General features: G+C 48.1%; 4 protein-coding genes across 4 annotated transcripts; 2 read left to right on the forward strand and 2 right to left on the reverse strand.

Moving 5' to 3' along the window:
- Nucleotides 1–376: 376 nt before the first annotated feature.
- Nucleotides 377–1,588, forward strand: PtA15_9A109 (uncharacterized protein; the record flags this gene model as incomplete). The annotated part of the gene is made up of 3 exons (XM_053172283.1): nucleotides 377–449; nucleotides 685–1,262; nucleotides 1,346–1,588. 3 exons carry the CDS (start codon nucleotides 377–379, stop codon nucleotides 1,586–1,588), a joined length of 894 nt encoding a protein of 297 aa, XP_053023539.1.
- A 1,582-nt stretch (nucleotides 1,589–3,170) lies between these two features.
- On the reverse strand, nucleotides 3,171–5,374 carry PtA15_9A110 (uncharacterized protein; the record flags this gene model as incomplete). Its single annotated transcript, XM_053172285.1, has 7 exons — nucleotides 3,171–3,919; nucleotides 4,008–4,124; nucleotides 4,204–4,501; nucleotides 4,618–4,709; nucleotides 4,803–4,900; nucleotides 5,002–5,059; nucleotides 5,128–5,374. The coding sequence occupies 7 exons, from the start codon at nucleotides 5,372–5,374 to the stop codon at nucleotides 3,171–3,173; spliced, it is 1,659 nt and encodes a 552-aa protein (XP_053023540.1).
- Nucleotides 5,375–6,325: 951 nt separating this feature from the next.
- On the reverse strand, nucleotides 6,326–9,539 carry PtA15_9A111 (uncharacterized protein; the record flags this gene model as incomplete). The annotated part of the gene is made up of 4 exons (XM_053172286.1): nucleotides 6,326–6,328; nucleotides 6,535–6,648; nucleotides 6,710–6,773; nucleotides 6,844–9,539. The coding sequence occupies 4 exons, from the start codon at nucleotides 9,537–9,539 to the stop codon at nucleotides 6,326–6,328; spliced, it is 2,877 nt and encodes a 958-aa protein (XP_053023541.1).
- Nucleotides 9,540–11,093: 1,554 nt separating this feature from the next.
- Nucleotides 11,094–12,251, forward strand: PtA15_9A112 (uncharacterized protein; the record flags this gene model as incomplete). The annotated part of the gene is made up of 6 exons (XM_053172287.1): nucleotides 11,094–11,367; nucleotides 11,436–11,468; nucleotides 11,543–11,623; nucleotides 11,705–11,746; nucleotides 11,825–12,147; nucleotides 12,210–12,251. The coding sequence occupies 6 exons, from the start codon at nucleotides 11,094–11,096 to the stop codon at nucleotides 12,249–12,251; spliced, it is 795 nt and encodes a 264-aa protein (XP_053023542.1).
- Between the last annotated feature and the right edge of the window lie 11,057 nt (nucleotides 12,252–23,308).

Below are 23,308 nucleotides of genomic sequence, written 5' to 3' on the forward strand. Positions count from 1 at the left end.
CATTTAATTTTGGAAGGAGTCTCCGATTGGTCGGGGACGACTTCACTCCGGAGATCGGCCGGGGTTCCGCGGGGGGTGGATCGAAGGAGCCCCCGCCGCCAGACCCGGTACCCACCTCGCGGGCGTGCGCTCGTGGGCGGGCGAAACCTAACGTGGTGATGCTCATGGTGGCCACCGGTTGGATCGATATGGGCAGGCATCATCACTAGTCATCCATCCCCAGGTCAGTCTCCCTCCATCCTCACGTCCATCGTTTTTCTCCCTCAAGGTAAGCAACTGTCCCTCAGCTCAACCCCAAACCATGAGCCATCCTTGGCATCCTCACTCAAACTCTCAACTCACAACACGATTGTCCGACTTTGCCCTGTCATTCTAGATGCCGTTCGTCAAGGTCGTCAAGAATTCGGCATACTACTCAAGATTTCAGGTCAAGTACCGTCGTCGCCGAGGTTAGTCATTGTTCAGTCTTCATTCTTGAAGAACCTCCCATCCACCTCGAAATGATGATTTTCCGAGATTCATGCATAGTTCACACTGAGTGCCACGGCGCGATGTTGATCACTTTATCTATCATATAGTCTTTCGCTCCTATCTGATCCATCACGTCCACATCAATTTCTTTGCTTCTAAACTCCTCACTCTGAATTCCTCGAACTGACCCTACCTACGCTCCCATTTCTCTAGAGGGTAAGACCGACTACTATGCCCGAAAACGCTTGATCACCCAGGCCAAGAACAAGTACAACTCGCCCAAGTACCGTCTGGTGGTTCGAATCACCAACCGGGACATCATCTGCCAAGTTGTCCACGCCAAGCTGCAGGGAGACTTCGTCCTGGCCGCGGCCTACTCTCACGAACTGCCCCGCTATGGTATCAAACACGGTCTGACGAACTGGGCCGCTGCATACGCTACCGGTCTGTTGGTCGCCCGTCGGGCACTCGTCAAGCTTGGCCTGGACGAGAAATACCAGGGTGTCGAGGAACCCGAGGGTGACTTGGTCCTCACCGAGGCCAACGACGAGGGACCCCGTCCTTTCAAGGCCTTCCTTGACGTCGGTCTTAGACGGACTTCCACCGGTGCCCGTATCTTTGGTGCCATGAAGGGCGCTTCTGATGGTGGTATCTTCTGTCCTCACTCCGAAAACCGATTCCCCGGTTACGACCCTGAAGCCAAGGAGTTGGACGCCGACATGCTGAAAAGTTACATCTACGGCGGACATGTTGCTGAATACATGGAGGCCCTAGAAGAAGAAGATGACGAAGTAAGTCTCCTAAACTTTTCGACTTAGCCAGGCGGCTTATCCTTGAATCCGCATTGATCTATTCAACCATACTGCCCTTTTAGCGCTTCAAAAAACAATTCGCCACCTACCTCGCCGATGACATTGGTTCGGCTGACATCGAGGAGATCTACACGGAGGCCCACAAGGCCATCCGGGCCGACCCCTCCCCCAAACCGACCGACAAGTCAAAACTGGAAGAATACAAAAAGGCCAGCAAGAAGAACAAGCCCTCGAAGATCACCAAGGAACAACGGGCTCTCAACGTCAAGGCCAAGGTCCAAGCTTTCCAGGCTGCATCTGCTTAGACCTCTTCATCGTCTTGTACTTCTTGTCTCCCTCCCCCCAAAAACCCTCTCAACGTCCCCCATCCCACCCCCATAACTTGCTCACGTATGTTATGACCCGCACAATTAAACCTCACTCACACGTATCCTGTGAATCGTGTCACAAATCATCATGGTGTCCTCACCGCTGGAACCCGCGGAGTACCCGCCAAATTATTCCCTTTGTGGAGATGCATGCACACGGGCATACCCGCCCTGCCGATACAAAGTCTCGTAAATCGAGTATATCCCCCGGCACCGTCCGGGACCCGAGTGTACCCTGCCGACCCGGGGGTACGCCGATTCATCCTGGGGTGTCCGGCTTTGTACCTTGGCTCCGCGACGGGGCTTCGGGACACCACCTGCGGTGAACGCCGCGTACCCGGACCGCCGGAGCTTGTCATGCCACGCGGGGAGGTGAGCCGTACCCCGTGACAAGCCAAGCCGTACGCCACAGGATGAACTGCCACTGCATAAGCTAATTCGTCCGAGCAGTTGTCGGTCAGAGTTTGTCCGACGAGTTGCGCCATCCGGGCCAAGAAAATGCGGCTCACCTTCCCGCGGGGCACGGTAAGCCCCGACGATCCGGGTACAGCGTGGACCGCAGGAGGCGTCCCGAAGCTGCGTCCCGCGTCCCGCGGGGCATGCCCCCGCGCCCAGGGTACGGCCTCCAGCGCCAGGTGCCCACATTGAGAGATCCGCAAGCCGTTGTGTGAACTTTAGAGGCGCTCCGCCGGCAACAGTCGAGAATTCGAGTGTGGCTTCCAACACCCTACCGGATTATACTTCCCCTCCATTTGACCTGAACGTTTGGGGGATTTACAACCTCAATACGCAGTCCTTCTTTCCTGCTTCTCTGGATCCCATGACCACTCTGCCAGGACTTCAAGTACATAGATTACCAGCCCGGTACTACTACGGGCTCCCAAAGTATTGGACTCAGCCGGAACAATCTAGCGGTGATCAGCAGCTTATCTGAGTCATGTTGTGACATTGGCCGGGGGGCGGGGGCTTGCGGACCTTGGTGGTGAGTGACTCTGAGGAATGTAGATTTGAACTCGAAATGAGATTTCTGTCCATTTTGACATGGATGGAGATCGAGAACAGAATCAAAAAAACTTGATCACCGGGGTCGATTCCCATTGGAAAAATACACCTCAGATAAGAATGAATCATTTCACTGAGGGTGCCAGAAAAAGTGCTAGGCAAGATGGCATAAATATACGACAACGGCAGGATTTGAACCTACGCGGGAAAATCCCAATTGATGGCAGAGTCCAAGTGGAACCTTAGAATCAACATTCTAGTCAATCGCCTTAACCGCTCGGCCACGTTGTCTATGAACGCCGGGAACGTTTTAAGAATTAGTTAATGGCTGTGAGTCTTCCTTCATGACTAGTGTGCATATTTCCAACCAAATCTAGTCGAAGATAACGGTTTTGACACAAAAGCCTTATTCAGAGTTAGACATAATGAACAACAAAGAATCACAAAAAAAAACATCAACAAATGTTTCTTGAACAAAAAATTATAATGGTTCCGAGGATTGATGTAACAGAAGAAGTTATTGGTCGGACCTGGGAACATTGATTTGCAAGAAGTCATAAGCAACAGAAACAAGGAGATCATCAGCCGATTTTCCAGGATTTCTTTCATGGTTGATGTTTGGGGGTATATCGGGTTTATTGTTCTGGGGCAAGTTGCGGGAGTGTTGTCGAGCGGCGGAGCGCCAACCATCGAGCGCATCGTTCTCAACAGCTTTTAGCCAGGCGAGTTCTTCGACAAGTTTAGCTCGTCGAGGGTGATCCATCTCTTCGAATTTTTTCCACATCTCAGCATGGATTGTTTTGACTGCATTCTGGTCTTCTGGCTGAGTAGAAGAAGAGGCGAAAGGTGGGAAGGACTTGCTGGGACAAAGTGCAGCTTGGGGTGCAGGGAATTTCCCCCCGAGGTGGTTGAGGATCAGGCGAGTTGCTCGGACTCGGTGTGCGAACTGGCCGGCCATGAATGAGGTAGAATGACCTCGTTCATTCATCTTCCTGGCCACTTGAAACTCCGATTGACGCTCTTCTTGCTTTCGCTCATGCGCATCGGGCACAGAGGTGCCTGTAGCTTCATGGACCAGCAAGTCAATAGACTGGACCTCCGCATCATGTTCTATCAAAGCTGCCATCGCACTCGGGTCGCAGGTGTCCCCTAGAATCATGATCCGTCGACCTCGAATCGAAAGACTTGGTGGGTGGAGGGTGACCCCAGTGGAAAAACTGATTGGCTTTCGTGTCTTTTCGAGATGACTGAGGATTGCTGGTAACACTGTTGCAAAGGAACGGCCATAGCTGAGGTCACCATTGCCAGAAGGCTTATGCTAGGGTTTCCAACAATGTAACAAACGGAAACTAACCTTTGAATCCCATCCCTTTGATTTCATCTGCATGCCGTTCAAGGATCGGCTCGAGTTTAACCATGTCAAACTTTTCTCTCCGATTGGCTTCCGTGAGCAAGTAGCCTACACATTCAACTGCGTAGAAGGGGCGAGACCAATCAAACATTGATCACGCAGTAGGAAGACGAGGGAAGGAAATGCAGAAATCGATTACTGGTGTGTTGAATGGGTGCTGCACTGACACGGACACCGCAGTGGTTCACCTCGACCACGTCATTCCAAAGCCCATTCTGATCCGACCAGATATCTTCTCCTAAGACTTCGTTATGCCACAGCCGACCGGGCCCGGTGGGGTTGCTGAGTGAGGGTGTGAAGACATGGTCCTTTGAATGTCTTAAAAGTTCGTTTACTTTAATCTTTAAGAGGGAATGCGTTTTTGTCAATCGGAGAGTCGATCGCACGAACTCGCGGATCCCAGATGGGCCGAAGATTTCTACTACGTCGCTGGAATCCTGTGTTGGTAAACCAATTTCATAGGTAAACAAAATGCTCAAAAACTCTTTGAAAGATACAAAAAGGTAAGAAAGCGCGAGGGCGTGGAATCAAACGAAGAAATACGACACCTTACGGAAAAAGGATGTTGGTTCTTGCTCGCTAGGTCAGCCTCTGCTCGATCACCAATATGAGATAGAAAGCTTATTAATCCCAAAACATGATCGCCTAATTGAGTTCGTTATGAAGAGCCCATCGTAGATGATAATTAGTCCAATGGTTTTCTGAGATGATAGACGTGAACCCAAGAGGGAGGCGGACCGTGAAGATGTGTGATAAAGATCTTGGTAACGTTGCTAGGTTTAAGATTGGTGCGCATGATCTGATGGGTCGTTGCTTCTCCGCAGTCAAAAATCCAGCTGTGCGCATTCAAATTTATTTTACTTAGCGTTTGGCAGCTTGATATACAGATTTCTAAAGACAACTATAGATGTGTGGGAATTGATAACCTGTTTCTTACATTTGCCCATCCATCCGGAGTGCCAATGAAGATGGGTTACGTTGGATGGTTGGTTTACCTAAATCAATTCCGTTGAGCCAAATTTTCGATGTTGAGTTTTGTAAGATAAAGCGAGATATTGAGTACCAGCAGATGTCCCGAGGAATGTGATTTCGAACTGGTTGGGAGGATTGATTGAGCGATTTGAATCGGTTGGCCTGACCCGTTTCTCCATCTTGGGTAAATTCCCCAGTCGTTGAAGTTGAGAGATTTGGCTGGGATTCAGATTATACTTCGTCCAGGGTCGTTGCAGGATTCGTTTAGGTCTAGGCCTTGGTTTGATGAGCTGATGAATCGGTGGAGAGTGGTTACATTTGAAGAAACTACTGATCATCTCACATCCGACGTTCTGAGGTGGTTGAGGCGGCGGCGGCTTGACCAAGCCCTCCCGGCGGGAGGGACTTTTGTCGAGTTGGTTGTGGCGGCCACTTCAAGCCCCTTGGCCCGCAGTCAAGGGGGTTCCCCTGCATCTAATTCTCGGTCCTCGGAACTTGGAAGAGGCGCCGGAGACGAGCTTATGTAAGCCTCTCCGAGGAGGCGCGACGCGACTTGAGTCAAGTTCGCGCCGGAGACACCTCCAAATTTGAGAGGGGGGCCACCGGCCCGCAGAACTTGACACAAGGTCGCCGTCTCTGCTTTCCTTGCTTTGATCATCAACAATCATCCTTATGAACTCATAAAATACACCCAAAACGCGTTTTCCAGTTGCCGTGCAGATTGGTTACTGATTTTCATCGGTGTTTTTACCCTGCGGATGATGTGACCATTGTGCTCAAGCGAGAATCAAAAAGCCAAAAAGGTGTAAATCGAGGGATACAGTCAATCCGAAATGCTGAGGTTGGTTCTCAATCAGGAAAAGTGAATGAACGTCTAATTAGCGGTAGTCATAAAGATGGAGATACCCTTTCGTGTGTGTTTTTGGTTTCCATAAAACTTAAATTCCAAATCGACTTTCAATAGTTTGACTTGAAAGAATTCACTTCGAATAAGGGTTGACATGTTTCAACATGAACATGGTCACTCTTCAAGCAGTCGTGCATTTTCAATGCGGCTGTTCGCTCGAAAGAGATGTGTAAACGCAAGCCAAGAAAAACGTAGAGGAGGGTCGATATCGCGCAAGAAATCGAGCTGGAAGAAGTCTCGTGGGTTGTACTGGATGTACATTTCCTTTTCTTTTTTCCATGTGTCATTTTCAGGGGAAGATATTGATCATTGGTAGCAGCTAAACGACGAGAACAACAATTATACAATAAAACATAAAACCCAAAATCAGAAAACATCAAAATTACTGGAACGTAAATCATATCAAATGATAAACATTAGTTTTTATTGAAAGGAAAAATTATTATTTTAGTGGAACAGATATTATTATTTCTATTGAGACGGATATTTATTATTATTATGATCGTTATTATTATTATTATTATGATTATTATTAGATTGGCCCAGCCTGTTCGATGCCCGTTTGTATAAACTCCTGGTGGCCTGTGTGACCTTCAGATCTAGTCGGATAATGTGCTTGAGCCATCTGAGATGGTGGACAATTTGATGGGCCGTCCATGAAGCCCTTGAAACCGTTGTCCACCTTTTGGGGCCGGCGCCGGCGAGCTAAGGCAAATATACCAAGCATTATGGCAATCAAAGCGCAACATGCAAAGATTCCACCCACGGCTGCGCCAGTGTGGTATGAGGGTCCAGCGGCCAATATGTTGGGGGAAGAATTACTTAGCTTTCTGTATAAGGGGAAAACGAGTCAATTATATGGACGGAGGAGAATTACAAGAAGCGGATTAAGTAACTTACATGCCATGCAAGCTATTGGATCGTGCAGTATTATTGGCCAGTGCGGTACCGTTGAGAATGGTGCCGTTGTTGAGAAGTGTTCCGTTGTTCAGCAAGGTAGCATTAGTGACCGAGTCTAGTGTAACGTTGATGGAGGGGGAGAGTTGACCCGGAATAGTGGGGTTTGCGCTCTGATTTTCAGCCGGAGAAAGTATGCTAGCGCCATTAGCGGTGGGAGGTGAGGGGGAGTTATCAACTTGAACAGTGTCTTGTGGCGAAGCAGGAGCTGGAAAAATTATGGTAGTACCATCGGCGGTGGGAGATAAGGGGGTGTCAACATTTTGGACAGTGTCTTGGGAAGCAGCGACAATCGGCACAGGCGAATCAGATTCCATGGGTGGAGATGGGGTCCAGTCTTGAGCTAAAGATACTGTGTTTGGTTGAGCGACCGGGGCTTCTGGCTGCGTTGAATTTTGAGATGTGACATTGTACGGGGCTTCTGGCAGCGGCAAGCCTTGAGGAGTTGGGGCAATGGGTTTGGTTGCGGGGGCTTCTGGCTGCAGTAACGGTACTTCAGCTTCAACAGCAGGTGATATGGTTGCTTGTGATGTTGGAGTAGTCGCTAGATTTTCAGGTAAAGTAGTTACTTGTGAAGCTTGGATAAGAGTTGTATTTGTTAATGGAGGTGTTGAAGGTTTGGTATTGGAAAGGATATGTTTTTCGCCGGTTTGCACGGTGACCGGTGTAGCAGAGGTGTGGTTGACCTGTGCGGCAACAGGGAGTGGTTGGATGGGAGTTGAGATTTGAGATGGGTGGCTGATAGCGGGTACGGCGGCATAAACGATGTTTGTTGCGGGGGCATGCACCAGAGGAACCGCAATGGACACGGGCTGGGGAATAGGAGAATAGGGTTTAATAGGAGTTTGGACCAAAGCTGGGTGAGCGGAGGCCGGCGTCGGAACAAGCAGGGGATGAGAAACAGGAGACAAATTGGGTTTAGTAGGAGCTTGCACCAAAGGTCTGCTAGGCATCACAGCCGCCGGCTTGATAGGTGTGGACTGAGTAAGAATTGGAGATATTTTGCTAGGAGTTTGGACCAAAGGTTTGCTTGGTAGCACAGTCGCCGTATTGATAGGAACCTGAACAGTAGGCTTCACAGTGACTGAGACGGGCGCCTTAGGCGGGGACGAGATAGGGACAACTTGTATGGGAAGCTGGGCAGGAATCTCCGGTTTGGCTAAAGTTTTTGTAGCTGGAAGTTTGGTGGGAATTTGAGCCGGCTTGGCTAAAATGGTCGGGGGAGGATTAGTCGCAGCTTGTGGCGACATTGCTGAAATTACCGGAGGAGGCTTAGTGGGAAGTTGTGCCGGCAGACCTGAAATTGCCAGAGAAGGTATGACAGGAGCCGGGACGATGGGTTTTGTTGGAGCCGGGACGACGTGATTGAGGGGTCCTAGTTTTGTTGGTTTCAAGGGCTTTAGTGGCTTGTGAGGAAGTGCTTTGATTGGTACCAGTGGTTTGAGTGGCTTAGCCGGGAGTAATGGCTTGACAGTCGCTGCAGCAGTGGGTGCAATTGGTTTAACAGGCAGCGACATTGCTGAAATTACCGGAGGAGGCTTAGTGGGAAGTTGTGCCGGCAGACCTGAAATTGCCAGAGAAGGTATGACAGGAGCCGGGACGATGGGTTTTGTTGGAGCCGGGACGACGTGATTGAGGGGTCCTAGTTTTGTTGGTTTCAAGGGCTTTAGTGGCTTGTGAGGAAGTGCTTTGATTGGTATCAGTGGTTTGAGTGGCTTAGCCGGGGGTAATGGCTTGACAGTCGCTGCAGCAGTGGGTGCAATTGGTTTAACAGGCAGCGTAGCAATAGACGCTTTGAGAGTTGGTACAATAGGTTTGATAGGTGATAGATTGGTTGTTTTCAAAGGCTTCAGAGGTTTGTGAGGGAGCACTTTGATTGGCTTCAGAGGTGTGACTGGCTTCGCCGGTAGTATTAGCTTGGTAGGTTTTTTAACAATGGGTGTGATTAGCTTGACAGGAAGTGAAGGAATATTCTTGCTGAGAACCGGTACAATAGGTTTAATAGGTAGTTTGAATGGCTTCAACAGCTTCGCCGGTTTGTGTGGTTTGACTGGTTTCAATGGTTTGCCTGGTGTGAGTGGTTTGACTGGTTTCAATGGCTTGCCTGGTGTGAGTGGTTTGACTGGTGTGAGTAGCTTGTCAGGCAATGTGGGGTGGATTGGTTTTTTGACGAGTGGTTGGATGAGTTTAGCAGGATTATGAGGGACGGGCGTGATGGGTTTGGCGCCGTGGTGAAGTGGCTTTTTCTGAATTTTCTTCTTCGGTTTTCTGGCCTTCTTTGGCTTGTTGGCCTTCTTTGACTTTTTAGCCTTCTTTGACTTTTTAGCCTTCTTCGGTTTTTTACCCTTCTTGGTAGCACGATCATGAAATACAAGGTCAGAGTTAGACTCGCCTAATGGTGCCTCAGAATGCCCCGGCGCTAAGAGTTGCTCGGTGGATGTGGGCAAAAGACAAGGTCCACTGGAGCAGACAGTGGAGAAAAACTCGGCAATCTCGGCTTGAAGGTCAGCCTGACTTGAAGTTCGGGCCACAAAAGGTTGGCGAGGCAAAGTAGAGGGGTGATGCTGAGGGTGCATCATAATAATCCGACGGACATGTCGAGAGCGAGCAGACCTGGCGACTTCACTTGAGACGCGCATGATGCCAGTCAAGTGTACGAGGAAGGATGGAGTCCGAGGAAGTAACCGAGATTGCGGGTATGACAACTGAAATTCCTGACCGTGAGTATGGACTGTGCAGCCACATGAGACAAATCAATTTCACATCCTTTGACCAGCAATGTGATGGAATATACTTACAAGCAAAAGGGCCGTAAGGAAGTCCGCACAGAAGGGTAATGATCTGGTAAGTCCGGTGACAAGTGGCGTGAAAAGTCAGAGGGTGAGTTGGTTCAAGCTGGCTTAATTGTCAATCACAAGGACGGCCGGTATAGGGCCAGTGTGGGATATAAGGGAGTGCTTAAGCTAGACCCCAATAAATTAAAACTTGTTGAGGATGTAACAATTGGATGGCAACTGGAGGGAATAGACGAGTAGGGTACGTGAGGGGGAGAAGGTACTGCGCGGAGTGGACCAGACTATAGCTGTGGGAAGAATTGATCGAATGATATCAAGACACGAAGGCAGATGTCGTGGCGATGTAGTGAGATAGTAAAGCAAGTGAAGAATGGATGATGTCCCGTTATGGGGGGACGGTGTGGTGTTTATATAGTGGCGGAAAGGGTAACAAGGAGTACCGCCATTTCCTCACCACAATACCACCATGCTGAGGCAAACAGTACTCCGGACAGGCTGCAATCCAGCCATCCAGATGCAAGGTGGCTGGCCATAAGGCAGATTTGCAGGGGGTGGTATGGATTCTGGAGTCTGGACTCAAGTCCTGTTGACTCGATCACAACCAGTTTCCCTTCATTCCGGGGTGGAGTGCGCCAACCTGAGGGATCTAGACCCTCCCTCTGAGAGTCCCTGCGCGAGGGCGTCCCTACTCAGAGGCAGTCGGTCCAGTTACATTTTCCGTTTGGGCTGACTCTATGTTTGTCCAAGTCATAAGACCGAAAGCGAGTATTGAATCTGGAGTCTGGACTCATGTCCTGTTGGCGGAGGGCGCCGACCGGAGGGATCCAGACCCTCCCTCTGAGGGTCCCTGCGGGACGGCGTCCCTACTCAGAGGCAGTCGGTCCAGTTACATTGTCCGTTTGGGCTGACTCTATGCTTGACCGATCGAAAGGACTGAAAGCCATCTGGGGTTGGGCTGGAGTCTGGAGTCTGGACTCAAGTCGTTCGCGCGCCGACCGGAGGGGTCTGCGACTCGAAACCAACATCTGCGAGGTGTCTAATGGGGCACCTCCTACGGTTCCTGAAAAGCGTGCCATCTTTTGCAAGGCACCAAACTGGTTTGGACACATCAAATGGCGCACTCATGGCGCACCTTCCCCTACCGAGAGATCTATTCGGCCCGGGACTTCGAGTGAGTTATCGAAATGGGTCGCAAATTTGACCCGTTCCGTAGGAGTCAAGAGATGGGTATATAAAGACACCTGTTGGATGTGATCCATTGGCCTCATCATTCCACCTCACTCCTCCTTCTCTACCAAACAAATATATCATCCGCTGGTTCTACTCTGTCAGGAAGTCTCACATAAATTTCTTCTCTCACTCAATAAAACCACCAATCCAAATCCCTAGAATAACATCATGATCGCAAAGCATTTTATCAGCCTCTTAGTGGTGCTCGTGTCAAATTCATCCGTCCAATCTGCTCACCACGCCAAGGCTTCGAAGCATGTTGTTTTTTCCACTTGCTCGAAACCCGGTACACTCGCTCTTACCTTCGATGATGGACCTTATCGTTATCAAAACAAGATATCTGACTACCTTTATGAACGAGACATCAAAGGCACATTCTTCGTGAATGGACATAACTACAATTGTATCTATGATAAGGAGGTGGTTAAGCACTTAAGAAACAGTGAGTCTTTAAAACCAGCTTCTATGTATTAACGCCTCTTGCTAATCCTATCTTTTTCGTTTGTTCAGCGTTCGCACAGGGTCACTTGATTGGCTCACACAGTTAGTTCAAAGTCATCTCGTGATGTATTGTTGAGCAATGATCTGAATTCAGCCGGAACGTTTTTTCTGTCTAGCCTGGTCGCACACAAATATTAGTACTTTGTCAGCGGACGAGCTTCATGAGCAACTTGACTTGAATGAACGAGCATTAAAAAGTAAGCCCCAATCTATTTGAAATTTCTTGGGCCGAGTCTTCCTGATGAGACTCCTACTCTTCCTACTCTTTTGTTTTTTAGAGATTCTAGGAATCAAACCTAAATTTTTCCGAGCTCCCTACGGTAAGCTGCTCAATATTCATGAGATCAAACCACGTCTTCCCTTGCTTGCATTCCTGACCGACATCATCATACCATTAGGCGAGCATACCAAGGAAAATTTGAAAATATTAAAACAACGAGGATATGTGGTAGTCGACTGGTCAAGTGACTCAGAAGATTCAATGGGAGCTTCGGCTAGGAAATCAAAATCCATATATACCAAATTGGCGAAGAAGTATCCAGCCCCTCAAATCGCTCTAAACCATGAGACTTACAAAGATACGGCTCGGAAAGTGACACCACATGCCGTGACTGTGTTACAAAAGGCGGGCTATGAGCTTATGCACGTTTCGGAATGTCTAGGAATGGGTACACAACTTGAAGATCTTTATCAATGGGTTGGGGAGCCTTCCAAAAGAGACGTAAGTAATGGTACTTTCTACAGCTGATGGAGTTGTATCTGACCTCTTACTCTCAATTCCAGTCATCATGGACATGCAAAGGGACACCAAAGCCAGAAAGTTAAACTTTGGGTAACTCGTCAACATCCTCACCCCTAATAATTCAAATTTCTAATACCTTAATATTTAGTTTCCACATTTGATCAATAATTATTTGATTGCTTCAGTTTCATTAAAAGGTTCCAAATGCATAAAGTTGAACTCCAGTTCTTTACTTGACCACAAATGATCTGGAATTCTGCTGTGTAAAACCATAATCTTTTGCTTCTCTTCTTTAATCTGAACAGAAAAAAGCGATTTAGAAAAGGATTTTTAGAGATAGTCATTCCGTACCCGCGGAGGGTACCTAGTACCGCTTGGCGGGTACCACTCGCACCCGCCTCGCACTCGCGCAGCGGTGCCGAGTGCGGTACTAGGTACACAGCGGGCCCACGGCGACCAATCGGTGACGCACTCGGATGGTCGCCGCGACCCTGCAAAAAGGTGACGTCGGGCTGCGCTCTAGTCAAGGTAGTCAGGTTTCGCGCATTGGGGACGTAACCGGTCATGGTCCTGATTGGATTGCACGTAGTTGACGGCGCCACCCCTGGTACGCGCCGATGTGCGGGCGCCTCGCACGCGCGCACCGGGCGCGCACCATTGGGCGGGGTGTGCGCGCATCTCACTCCTGCATGAATCTGCGAGCGCCATCGAACTTCGGGGGTTTTCTCGGGGGTGCCCGCGTTCGGGAACCGCCAGCTGCGGCAGTTTCTGTGAGGGACCCCGCGGGGATACCCTAGCCAGGAAAAAAAAATAAACTTCCCAGTTCCAAAATATCAAATAAAATCATTAATATGCGTAAAGTCGTGCCCTCTGAGCCTTGCCTGGGTGCGCCGCCCTTGCGCCAGCCAAAGGCGCGCCCCTTGAGCGGGTCTTCTAGGCGCCCGTTGGCGCGCACTTTCTCAAAGGTGGCGCCGTGAACTCTAGTTGCACGACTGGGAAAGTGGGTCCCGGGAGCGCGCTTCTGACCGTATGACCCGGGGCTCCAACCGGATTCACCGCGTGCAAAAACGGTCCCTGTTAGGTAATCAGGTTGCATGGTCCTGAAGCTGTTACACCACCGCTCGAATTCGAGCTTGGGTTGACGTGGGCCCAACGGCGCGGTCGGCGAAAGGTTGGCCCGGGTGGGCGCCAACCTGCCCGCCCAGACTTCGACCGCGGGATCGGATTGTGTCGAAGATTGGTCGGGCCCCCCTTGACCCGACCCATCCAGCACCGCGGGCGGGGCAACTCAGCCACCACTGGGTTGGATGGGTCGGCCGTGGCTAACCCAGCCAACCCATCCCGGATCTGATCAGCGTGCCCACGGGGAAAGCTGGTTGGGCATGACAAGAGCCCAAACAGCTTAACTCAGTGGGTGGGCCAAGTCAATCATGGCTGGCGCTGAGTAGCGCACCAATGTTGCACTCTGGTTGAGCCCGCATTAGGCCAAGCAAAAAAAGTTTTTTTTTTAAAAAAAAAAAGATATTTTCTGAGCCTCTTTCCATGTTTGGAAAAAGGCTACATAAGTGAGAAATTACAAAAGAAAAAATGGATGAGTCTTGTCCAAATCCACAGACTTTGTCTGACAAAACTTAGAAAACCGGTCTTTATTACACAATAAACTGCGGGACTACCATAGAAATGTGTGATGTCCGAGTTGGCAAGGCTGATAGTGCCTTCCTCCTCGAGGTGCAGCTTTGATCCGGGTTCCATCCCGGTAGGAAGTTATACTTTTTGCCGGCCATTCCTGAACCGCTCACCGGACACCGACTGCGGCGCCCCACGGCAAGCCACCGTTGGCAGTTCTCCAACCACGGGCTCTGCATGTGGGGCCCACGTGAGGGGTTGTGCCGACCGCGGGTCCCGTGACCTCCCGCTCAGAGGCACACCCAAAGTTTAGGGCGGGGTCGCGGGGGTCGCCTCTACATTGGAGCCCACGTTGAGCCGCGGTTGGGTGCGCTCCGTGGTGTACATGACATTCAATCCACAGCGACTTTGCCACTGCCTGCGGAATGAATTTCATGTAACAACTTCAGGACCAGGCAAACTGATTACGTAACATGAACAGTTTTTGTACACGGTGATTGTGGGCTGATAGATTATCTGTTGGATCGCATGGGTAATGTGATCCGGTTGCAGGACCCAAAAATGGTCCGGACATTGACAGGCAAGGAGCCCACTGGATATTTTTTGGGTGGCCCGGGGTTTTGGCCAGACGGACCAAGCAATACAATTATTTTTTCTGGAGTCAAGTTACAGCAAAAGACATTGCCAAATATATTTTTATTTCTGGGGAGGGGGGGGGGGGGGGGGGGGGAGTACACGGATGTGTCAGAAACCAAAATAGTGTGCACTATGGGAATTGATTTGAACCCATGACTCCAAACTTCATGAATGTTGCTTTAACCGCCAAGCTAAGTGCGCTGATGCATGATGTGCTCGTTTAGTCTATAAATTATCTGCCATTATGCTTGTATGTAATCCTGGGAGGACAAGTCTTATTTACATTGCTGATCAATATATCAGGACCATCAAGTCAAAGAAAGAGTGGGTGTCAGAATGCTTAGAGCAGGAGTGGGTGTCAGAATGCTTAGAGCAGGAGTGGGTGTCAGAATGCTTAGAGCAGGAGTGGGTGTCAGGATGCTTAGAGCAGGAATGGAATATAACAAGAAGTCCCTCTCAAGGGCACATGGTGTGCATGGCATTAGCACACCCCAGGAATAGGGTGTGTTACTGCGCCCCCATTTTGGCAGGTATCCTACTAATGAACACCACTGAAACCTTAGCCGCGGTTACCCAAAGGGCCACAAAATTTTAAAGGGCACAGATTAAGCTCTGAAAGAAATATGATGAGCTGCATGGCATTAGCACACCTCAGGAATTAGGTGTGCTACTGTGCCCCCATTTTGGTGGTGTCCTACTAAGGAACACCACCAAAACCTTAGCCAAACCCATTCCTGGGGTTTTATAATGCCATGCAGCTCCTCTTATTTCTTTCAGAGCTTTATCTATGCACTGTAAAATTTTGGGACCCTTTGGGGGACTGTGGCTAAGGTTTTGGTGATGTTCATTAGCAGGAAACCAGCCAAAATGGGTGCACAGTAGCACACCCCATTCCTGGGGTTTGCTAATGTCATGCAGCTCATAATATTTCATTCAGGACTTAATAAGTGCACTTTAAAATTTTGGGACCCTTTGGGGAACTGTGGCTAAGGTTTCAGTGGTGTTCATTAGTAGGATACCTCCCAAAATGGGGGCACAGTGACACACCCCATTCCTGGGTAGTTCTAATTCCATGCAAATCACCATGTCATGTGGAGAAGGATTTCTTCCATCTGTAAAATTTTGGAGGGGCTTGGACGACACAGTGAGGAGTTTCTTTTTTTAATTTTTGCCATTTTTGCCAAAATATATTTCCAACTACCTTTTGGCATTTTCATTTTTGACTTCTGACTACCAAAATGCACCCGGGTAAATATTTGGTCCCCACAGCCTGTATGCAACATTGAGGAGCGGTCCTCCCAATGTACACGCCGTTTGGTAGTTGGAAGTCAAAATATAGCCTTAGGTAGTTGATTAATCAAGACCCAAAATTTATGTAGCGGAGAAGGAGTGCTTGAAGGCGGTCAAACCACACGAGGCACTTTGTACTATGATTTGTGTCAGCCTCAAGGCATGCAAGCAATCAGTTTACTGAGGGACAAGGGGCTCACCCTGGCTGGCAATGTGTGATTGATACTTAGCGGATGTATCAGATGTGATTGGTGAGTGAGGCAAAATCAGCTGATGGGATTTAGAGGCAAATTGCGTGAGTACAGAAAAATGATGAGGAACCTAATCTTTGGATTTTGAGGCAGAGAAAGGACTATAGAACTGAGGAGAATGTTAGGAGAGACACCTTATATGCCAATGGTCAATGGTGTATCCGCTGCGCTGCATATAGCGTAGCAAAGCGGTTAGCGCAGCAAATTTTTGGGTTGCTGCGCTACGCGCTACACGCAACGGGAAGATTGCTGCGCTACGCGCTTTTTGATTTTCCCGGAAAAAAAAAAAAAAATAGCGCACAAAAGAAGCGATCACGTAGCGGTCAGCACCGCTTTTCTCTATGCCATGTGGGATCAAAAAAAAAAAAAGGAAAAAGGGTTTAACATACATAAAAACATGTTTAGAACATAAAACTGTTCCGCTATACGCTAATTTAGTGGGTAGCGTAGCAAATTTTTGCTTTCGCTAATGGCCCTGGGAGGGTAGCGGACAATTGCTGCGCGTAGCGATTAGCGCAGCGGTGTTCTCGCTGCGCTATTGCTTTTTGGTCTGGTCACGTAGCGGTCAACTGCTGCGCTACGCTAAAAGGCCGCTTTTTTTAGCGTAGCGCAGCGGATACACCGTTGCAATGGTGGCCAAGAGAACAAAACAAGGGGTGCTAAGCTCCTGTGGCAAGGAGGACAAAAAAGAGAGATTGTACTAGTTGTACAGGCTGCAACGCCGGGCCAAGCCCCAATTTGTCATAGGGAGCATGTGCACCTCCTGTGTCAGGCAGGAGTCTATGTGTATGTACTCCTCACAGTCCTGAGTGTACAGGAAGGTTATGTACTACTGTCCAGTACACCCGTAGCCCACTACAACCAGATATATGGAATGTTCCATCCCCAGGGCTGGACTGCCTGGCCACTTTGGGAAAGCCTGACCCTTCTCCCGTGGGTACCCCCAAAGCAGACGGGCAACAACCATAAATACAACAGATACTACGTTCAGAACAAACTTCAGGTTGAAAATCACATAGATTAGCCAAAAGCCAGGTACCCATATTCAGAGTTAGGGAACCACAGCACAGAATTTACACAGATCCAGTTCCAAGGACTTGAAGAGTTTCTCCGCAAGTTCTCTAGTACATATTTATCCAGCTTGCAGCCACCAAGGGACCTCTTGATGAGCTGGAGAGGACTGCCCTCGCCGAGCTGGATACATATGTATCCAGATTGCAAATAGAAATCCTCCAAGGGAGCTGGATTTGCCCAGCTTGCCATGAGATCTCCCTATCTGAGCTGGATATACACATATCCAGATTGCTGAGAAGACTCCTCCCAGAAAGCTGGATATTTTGTATCCATCTTGGCAAGGGATGAGTCATTTTGGTGAGCTGCAGATTGGCAAGGGAGTTCCACCCGGCAAGCTGGACACATATCCAGCTCTCTGGGTGGACCTACCACTTTGACCAGAGGAATTCCTCTGGTCAAAGAGGTGTTCTAGATGCCTCCAACCAGACAGATCAATTCCTCCAGTCAGAGGTGTGAACTCCTCCTTGACCAGAGCTCCATCCAGAGGTGTGTATTCCTCCTTGACCAGAGGGCTCTGGTCAAAGAGGAGGATTCCCTCCCAGAAAACACTGGCTTACTTGCTAGGAGGAGTCCCTCCCAGCAAACACTGGCTTGTTTGCCTTCCAGATTACTGTAAGTGATGGCAAAATGCTGGATGGAGGAAAAAGGATTCTGCCACACCCAAAGATAGCACAGGCGGTACCTTTGGTACCCCCCAGGCTGTGCCAGGTGTGGTACTAGGTACCTGAGATTGGCCAGAAAGCAGTGTGGTACCCGGGTCCAATATGTACTGGTCATTTGGTCTGAAGGACCGGTCTGTCTGACTCTGGACTCCGGGAGATAACCTGTTATGGAAAAAAGTTGTTTCTATCTAAGATTCTCCAGGTTGGAAACTCCTGATGCAAGATCAGGAATCTTTTGCATTTGGGGGTGTTCAAACTAAAGCCCCCAGGTTGGTGTTTTTGGCAGTGAAATTCTTTCCTGGAAATTGTACCTGCACAAGTTCCTGTGCAACCTGATTTCAACTTTGAAACCCCCTTTTGCACTCAAGCAAGCTTTCCAATGACACATGTGAGTAGGCTGAGAGCAGTCCCCAAAGGGCCGAGTGTATCACAGATTGATAAGCTTCCCTTTTGACTAACACCTAAGACAGCAGTAACCAACCATGTAAATATTTAAATACAAATCAGCTGTCACCCTCTCACCTTCCTTTGCAGATTTTCCTACTGGAAATGAAAACCCTTTTACATGTATTTATTCTGCACCTATTTTACTTTCATCTTCACTGGGTGCCTCCTGTCTATGGTGAAAGAAAATGACAACTGATTTCCCCCTCTTCCCCTCTCTCTTTTATCCGCTATTAATCTCTGGTTTGCAATAAATTTGTGAGGAAATATTTGCAAAAGGGTTTGGCGATTATTTTCCCCAACAATCACTGTGAAAAAAAACTCAAGAAGCTGCTGCCAGTTGACATGCAATATTACAAAGGCGCCTTTGTAATATTGCATTTCAACTGGCAGCAGTTTCTTGAGTTTTTTTCACAGTGAATTGCCTAAAGTTTGGCATAATATTTCAAAAAACCAGGAAGTCTTTTCCATCCCTATCCGACAAATTTTAGTGCACCCGTTGTATATGCAACAGTGTCATAGACTTGTGACTTGTTCAAGTGCCACAGTAGAATTGAGAGCCCGTTCAAGTAAATTGCTTGAATACACTTGGTTATTGATGTCTCACCCAGTCCGTTTAAGCAGATTGATTGAACGGACTGGGTTGATATAAATTGTCGGGCATCGACGCGGCGTTACATTGTATCCCGACGCCGGCGTTACATTGCATGTCAGGAATTGTAGGTGTTTGTTTGGCTCCAGGGGCCTATTTCTTTAGTTATATGTAGATTGATATGATCAGCTTTGTACGGCCGACGGGGTATTCCTGCGATAGCTAAAAAAAGAGACGGGTACAAGAGGTGAATGATTGATCATCCGGAAAGGGAAAGTGATAAAGAGGGGTTACTGACTCCCAAATACGGTATAGCTGTGCTAGCCCAGTAGCCGCGACGAAGGTGTTCACACTAGCCAGCGAATAGTTGATGGGAGTTATCTGTTAATGATCATCACCGGAGCCAAGTTCAAACAGGGTGTTCGTTAGATATTTCGTTTCTCTCGACAATACACTCTCCTCTCGCGCGCCATTGTTCATTGATTTGCTTCAATTAATCTCTCTGGCCAGGGGTCTTTTTTGTCTTTTTTACCTACCACAAATGAGTATCGTATCCAAATCAATCCTGTTGCCGATAAAGCTTGAAAAACGCATACATTCAAACATAAGCTATTGGGGTTGACTGAGAGAAATTGCGCCTTGGAGGTGTATAAGCTTACCGATGTTTTGGGATAACGATAGTTTCTCAGCTGGTCTGCTAAGATCTTTCACTCCAGCTATCACAAGTCCCCACTTGAACATCGGCGCCCAAAAGAAAATCGTTCTAGCATCGCATACCGGGTTTGTTCAAGTCCATGCAAAATCCGCCCCCAACAAAAGAGAGGAGATTTGTATTTTCGAAAGATCACTTTCAACATCAGTTATTTGGACCACAGCGAGGGAGATAAACTGACTTGGGACCTGTAAACAAAATGGGGATTCAAAATAACACAAGAAATGCGTCAGCTTGAGCCGTCAACTCGATCGATCGACAAGAAAAAATAAAGGGTCTTTTGAGGAAGGGAGACCGAGAGATAAGGGAGGTACTGAACCCGCAGGATGGTTCAAGAAAGCCGTCAGTTTGCTTTGGACAGGAGCGCTGGCCATCGTGGATGTCGAGCTGGATGGAGATCTGGACAAATATTTATGTAGATAAAACTAAACAGGGGATGGTCACATACATCGACCCCGGCCGCGACACACGGGTCGGGTATGTAGAGCCGGGGAGTACTGGCCGGTGAGGATTCCCGAACATGCACTACCGGGCAACTCGAACTTCACAGATTCTTCACAGCCTCCGGTACCATTAGAATCAGCTTCTCTTTGCACATGTTACCATTTATGGTGTTCAAAATTGCATAAGATTTTTTTACATAAAATCATAAACTGCAATTTTGGCTGGGAGATGTCACTTTAAGTTTTATGCACGCTGACATCTCCCAGCCAAAATTGGCTTTATGATTTTATGTAAACCGTGACATATGCAATTTTGAACACCATAATTATGGTGTCCAAAATTGCATAAGATTTTTTACATAAAATCATAAACTGCAATTTTGGCTGGGAGATGTCACTTGAAGTTTTATGCACGCTGACATCTCCCAGCCAAAATTGGCTTTATGATTTTATGTAAACCGTGACATATGCAATTTTGAACACCATACATGCACCCCATCAAACTTGTATCCTTGTCACTTGGAAGTAAGACGCCTTGGGAGGTCTTGTGAGGCCAAAACTGTGAGAACTTGTGCCCAAGCAATGGGTCCATTGAATTGTCCAGGAACAGCCTTAGCAAGAATGGCAGCTGAGCAGCCAAAATTGATTGAAAATACTTGAAAAAATGAAGATAGCTGATATCAAGGGCTACAACATGGACAGCTGGAATTTGGAGTAGAATAGTAGAGCTAATTATAAAATAAATGTAAATGCAAAGTTCCTGATTTTCTTCAAAACCCCCTGTCAGCCTCAGGCCAAGAATCTGAATTTAGTCCTTATGAGCCTCTCCTTCCCTCCTTGAGAGGTTTGGTTAAGCTTGCGGGCAACTGGGATCTAACTTATCAAAGTCACTCCCTCCATTTGGGGAGCTATGGGGGAGATTTGGTGGGATTCACAATGGTAGGCCGCTACACTGCGCTAGAAATCAGCTAACTGCCAATTACAGCAGCGCAGCTGGCAACAGGATTTTCCAAACTCCCTGAATTTTGCAGCCTTAATTGACTGACCCCTCAGGGAGGCTTATAGTTCAATCCACACAAGGCAAGCAGTTGAATGCTGCAAAACAGACCATGTTACCTGAACTGTCCTCAAGATGGAATTTTGGCTCTGCATCTGGTAACCAGTATGTACTGACTCCCTGATGCAATGGTCCTGCTGGACCATTTTGATCAGGGAGGCTCCTAGAATATTCTCACCAGTTTAAGTGGTTCAATGCTGTGGAAAGGGCCGCGTAATCTGCTGTTAGCTCATTTTTTGGCGTAGCATAGCGGCCCACCATTGGGATTTGGGAAGTGGGGGGAGGGAATTACACATAAAGCAACTGTTTGGGTGGGAGAGAACCCACTAAAAAGTGATGGAAATTCACTCTACAAATTTTCCAGCCTGCAGCTTCAAAGCTGTCCCTCCCATTATTGAGAGTTGAGGCAAGGGTGGACAGTTGCATTACAGTACATTACAGGGCCCTTTTGGGCAACTGGGATCTAACTTATCAAAGTCACTCCCTCCATTCGGGGGAGCTATGGGGGAGATTTGGTGGGAAGTGGTGGGAGGGAATTTCACATAAGCAACTGTTTGGGTGGTAGAACACCCACTAAAAAGTGATGAAAATTCACTCTACAAATTTTCGGCAAGGGTGGGCAGTTGCATTGCAGTACATTACAGGGCCCTTTTGGATACCATAGTTTTTTTTATTTATCCAAATGTTACATTTGAGTAACATAACTTTTTTTGGTAATGAAATGTAACATAACCTTTTTTATTTTTTATTTTTTGTGTTTTTGGATAACGTACCTGCTAAGTTTTGTAACATATTAGCATTTGGATAATGAGTTTACACCACGGGCATCTTGCTGTTGATGCAGTCTGCAGCCACATCTGACAATTCAGTGGGATTCAAACCCCACACAACATTTGCCTGCAGCAGCAATGGGTAGTTACAATACGCTATAATAACCACCACTATCTGCCTAGTGTAACTCTTGCCATTACTACCCTCAGACATTAGCATTATCAGTAAAAGCCAGTTTTAAGCCCAGGCCTGTATTGTAACGCACCAGAATTTTTTGATGTGTTACTCGTGTTACTAGTTACGTAACATGCTAACTGCTTGATAACAAGATAAAGAGGGGCAAATGGCCTCCTCTGGCTAGTATAATGTCCAATGTCTGCCCCTCTGGGCGGGAATATATTGTAGCAGACTTCAAAGAAAGAAATTCCTGGGTGTGCAATATTGTAACCCACTTCTGTTACGGTTAATGCTAACATTAACAAGTGAAAAATCATTACAATATTGGTACGTTACCAATAAATGTACTGTACCTACCCGTTGTTGGGTGCAGCAACACTTTGATGCCATGTGTCACCCCCAAATCCTGCCTGCTGTGGTATGCTTTATGGTTACCCATCTAGCCAATTTCAAAAATTTCCTTTTTTTCTCATATGTACACTCTCAAATCACACAATATGGCAGCACCACTGGATTCTACAGCCAAAACTACACAGGACACCATGGACAACACACCCTACACACCTCTGGATCACAAGTTACAACCCCTTCAAGACACCATCAGTTGGTTACACACACACAAACACCATACTCAGGTCATGTAATCCGTTACATGAACCACACTTACCCAGGACATGTAATCCTTTACATGAACCACTCTGATAGCTTGTCTACCATTTACATATACTTTACCTCATCAGCTGCACTCATTACATTGTGCTATGCACATGTCATGCAGTGTCATGCAGTGTTATGCACACTTGATGCAGGCTTATGCGGGTGCATGCAGACTAGTGTAATAGGGGCTGCAGTCTGACAGTTGACAGATGACATCATGCAGGTGTCAAGATAGCAAAAACCGGTACCTGTTTGGGTATTTGCGGGCACCCTCCAGTAACTTTGGCGACCAGGAGGATTCCTTCTGGTCGCCGAGGTAACCTCTGCGAACAGGAGGTTGCCTTCTTGTTGCACGCCAAAGTTTTCTAACCTCTGCAACCAGGAGGATTTCATCTTGGTCGCCGAGGCCGTATAACCTTTGTGATCAGGATAATATCCTTCTGGTCGCAGAGGTTTTAGAACCTGTGCAACCGGGAGGGTTTCTTTCCTTCTGGTCGCCAAGATGAAGCATGGGCGACCAGAAGGAGTCCCTCGTGGTCAATGAGGTTGGATGTTCTCGGCGACCAGGCAGGTTTTTCTGGCTGCCAAGGCTGTAAACCCTTGGCAACCGGAAGGATCAGGCCTTCCGGTCAAAGAGGTGTGCGGGTGCGGGCGGGTGTGGAATGAATTACCCAGGTACCCGCCGGCTTTTTCCTCTTCTGCACCCGCACCCGCCAACAGATAGCGGATACCTGCAGCGGATGCAAAT

The sequence above is a fragment of the Puccinia triticina genome, chromosome 9A (assembly GCF_026914185.1).
Source record: "Puccinia triticina chromosome 9A, complete sequence".
Taxonomy (NCBI): domain Eukaryota; kingdom Fungi; phylum Basidiomycota; class Pucciniomycetes; order Pucciniales; family Pucciniaceae; genus Puccinia; species Puccinia triticina.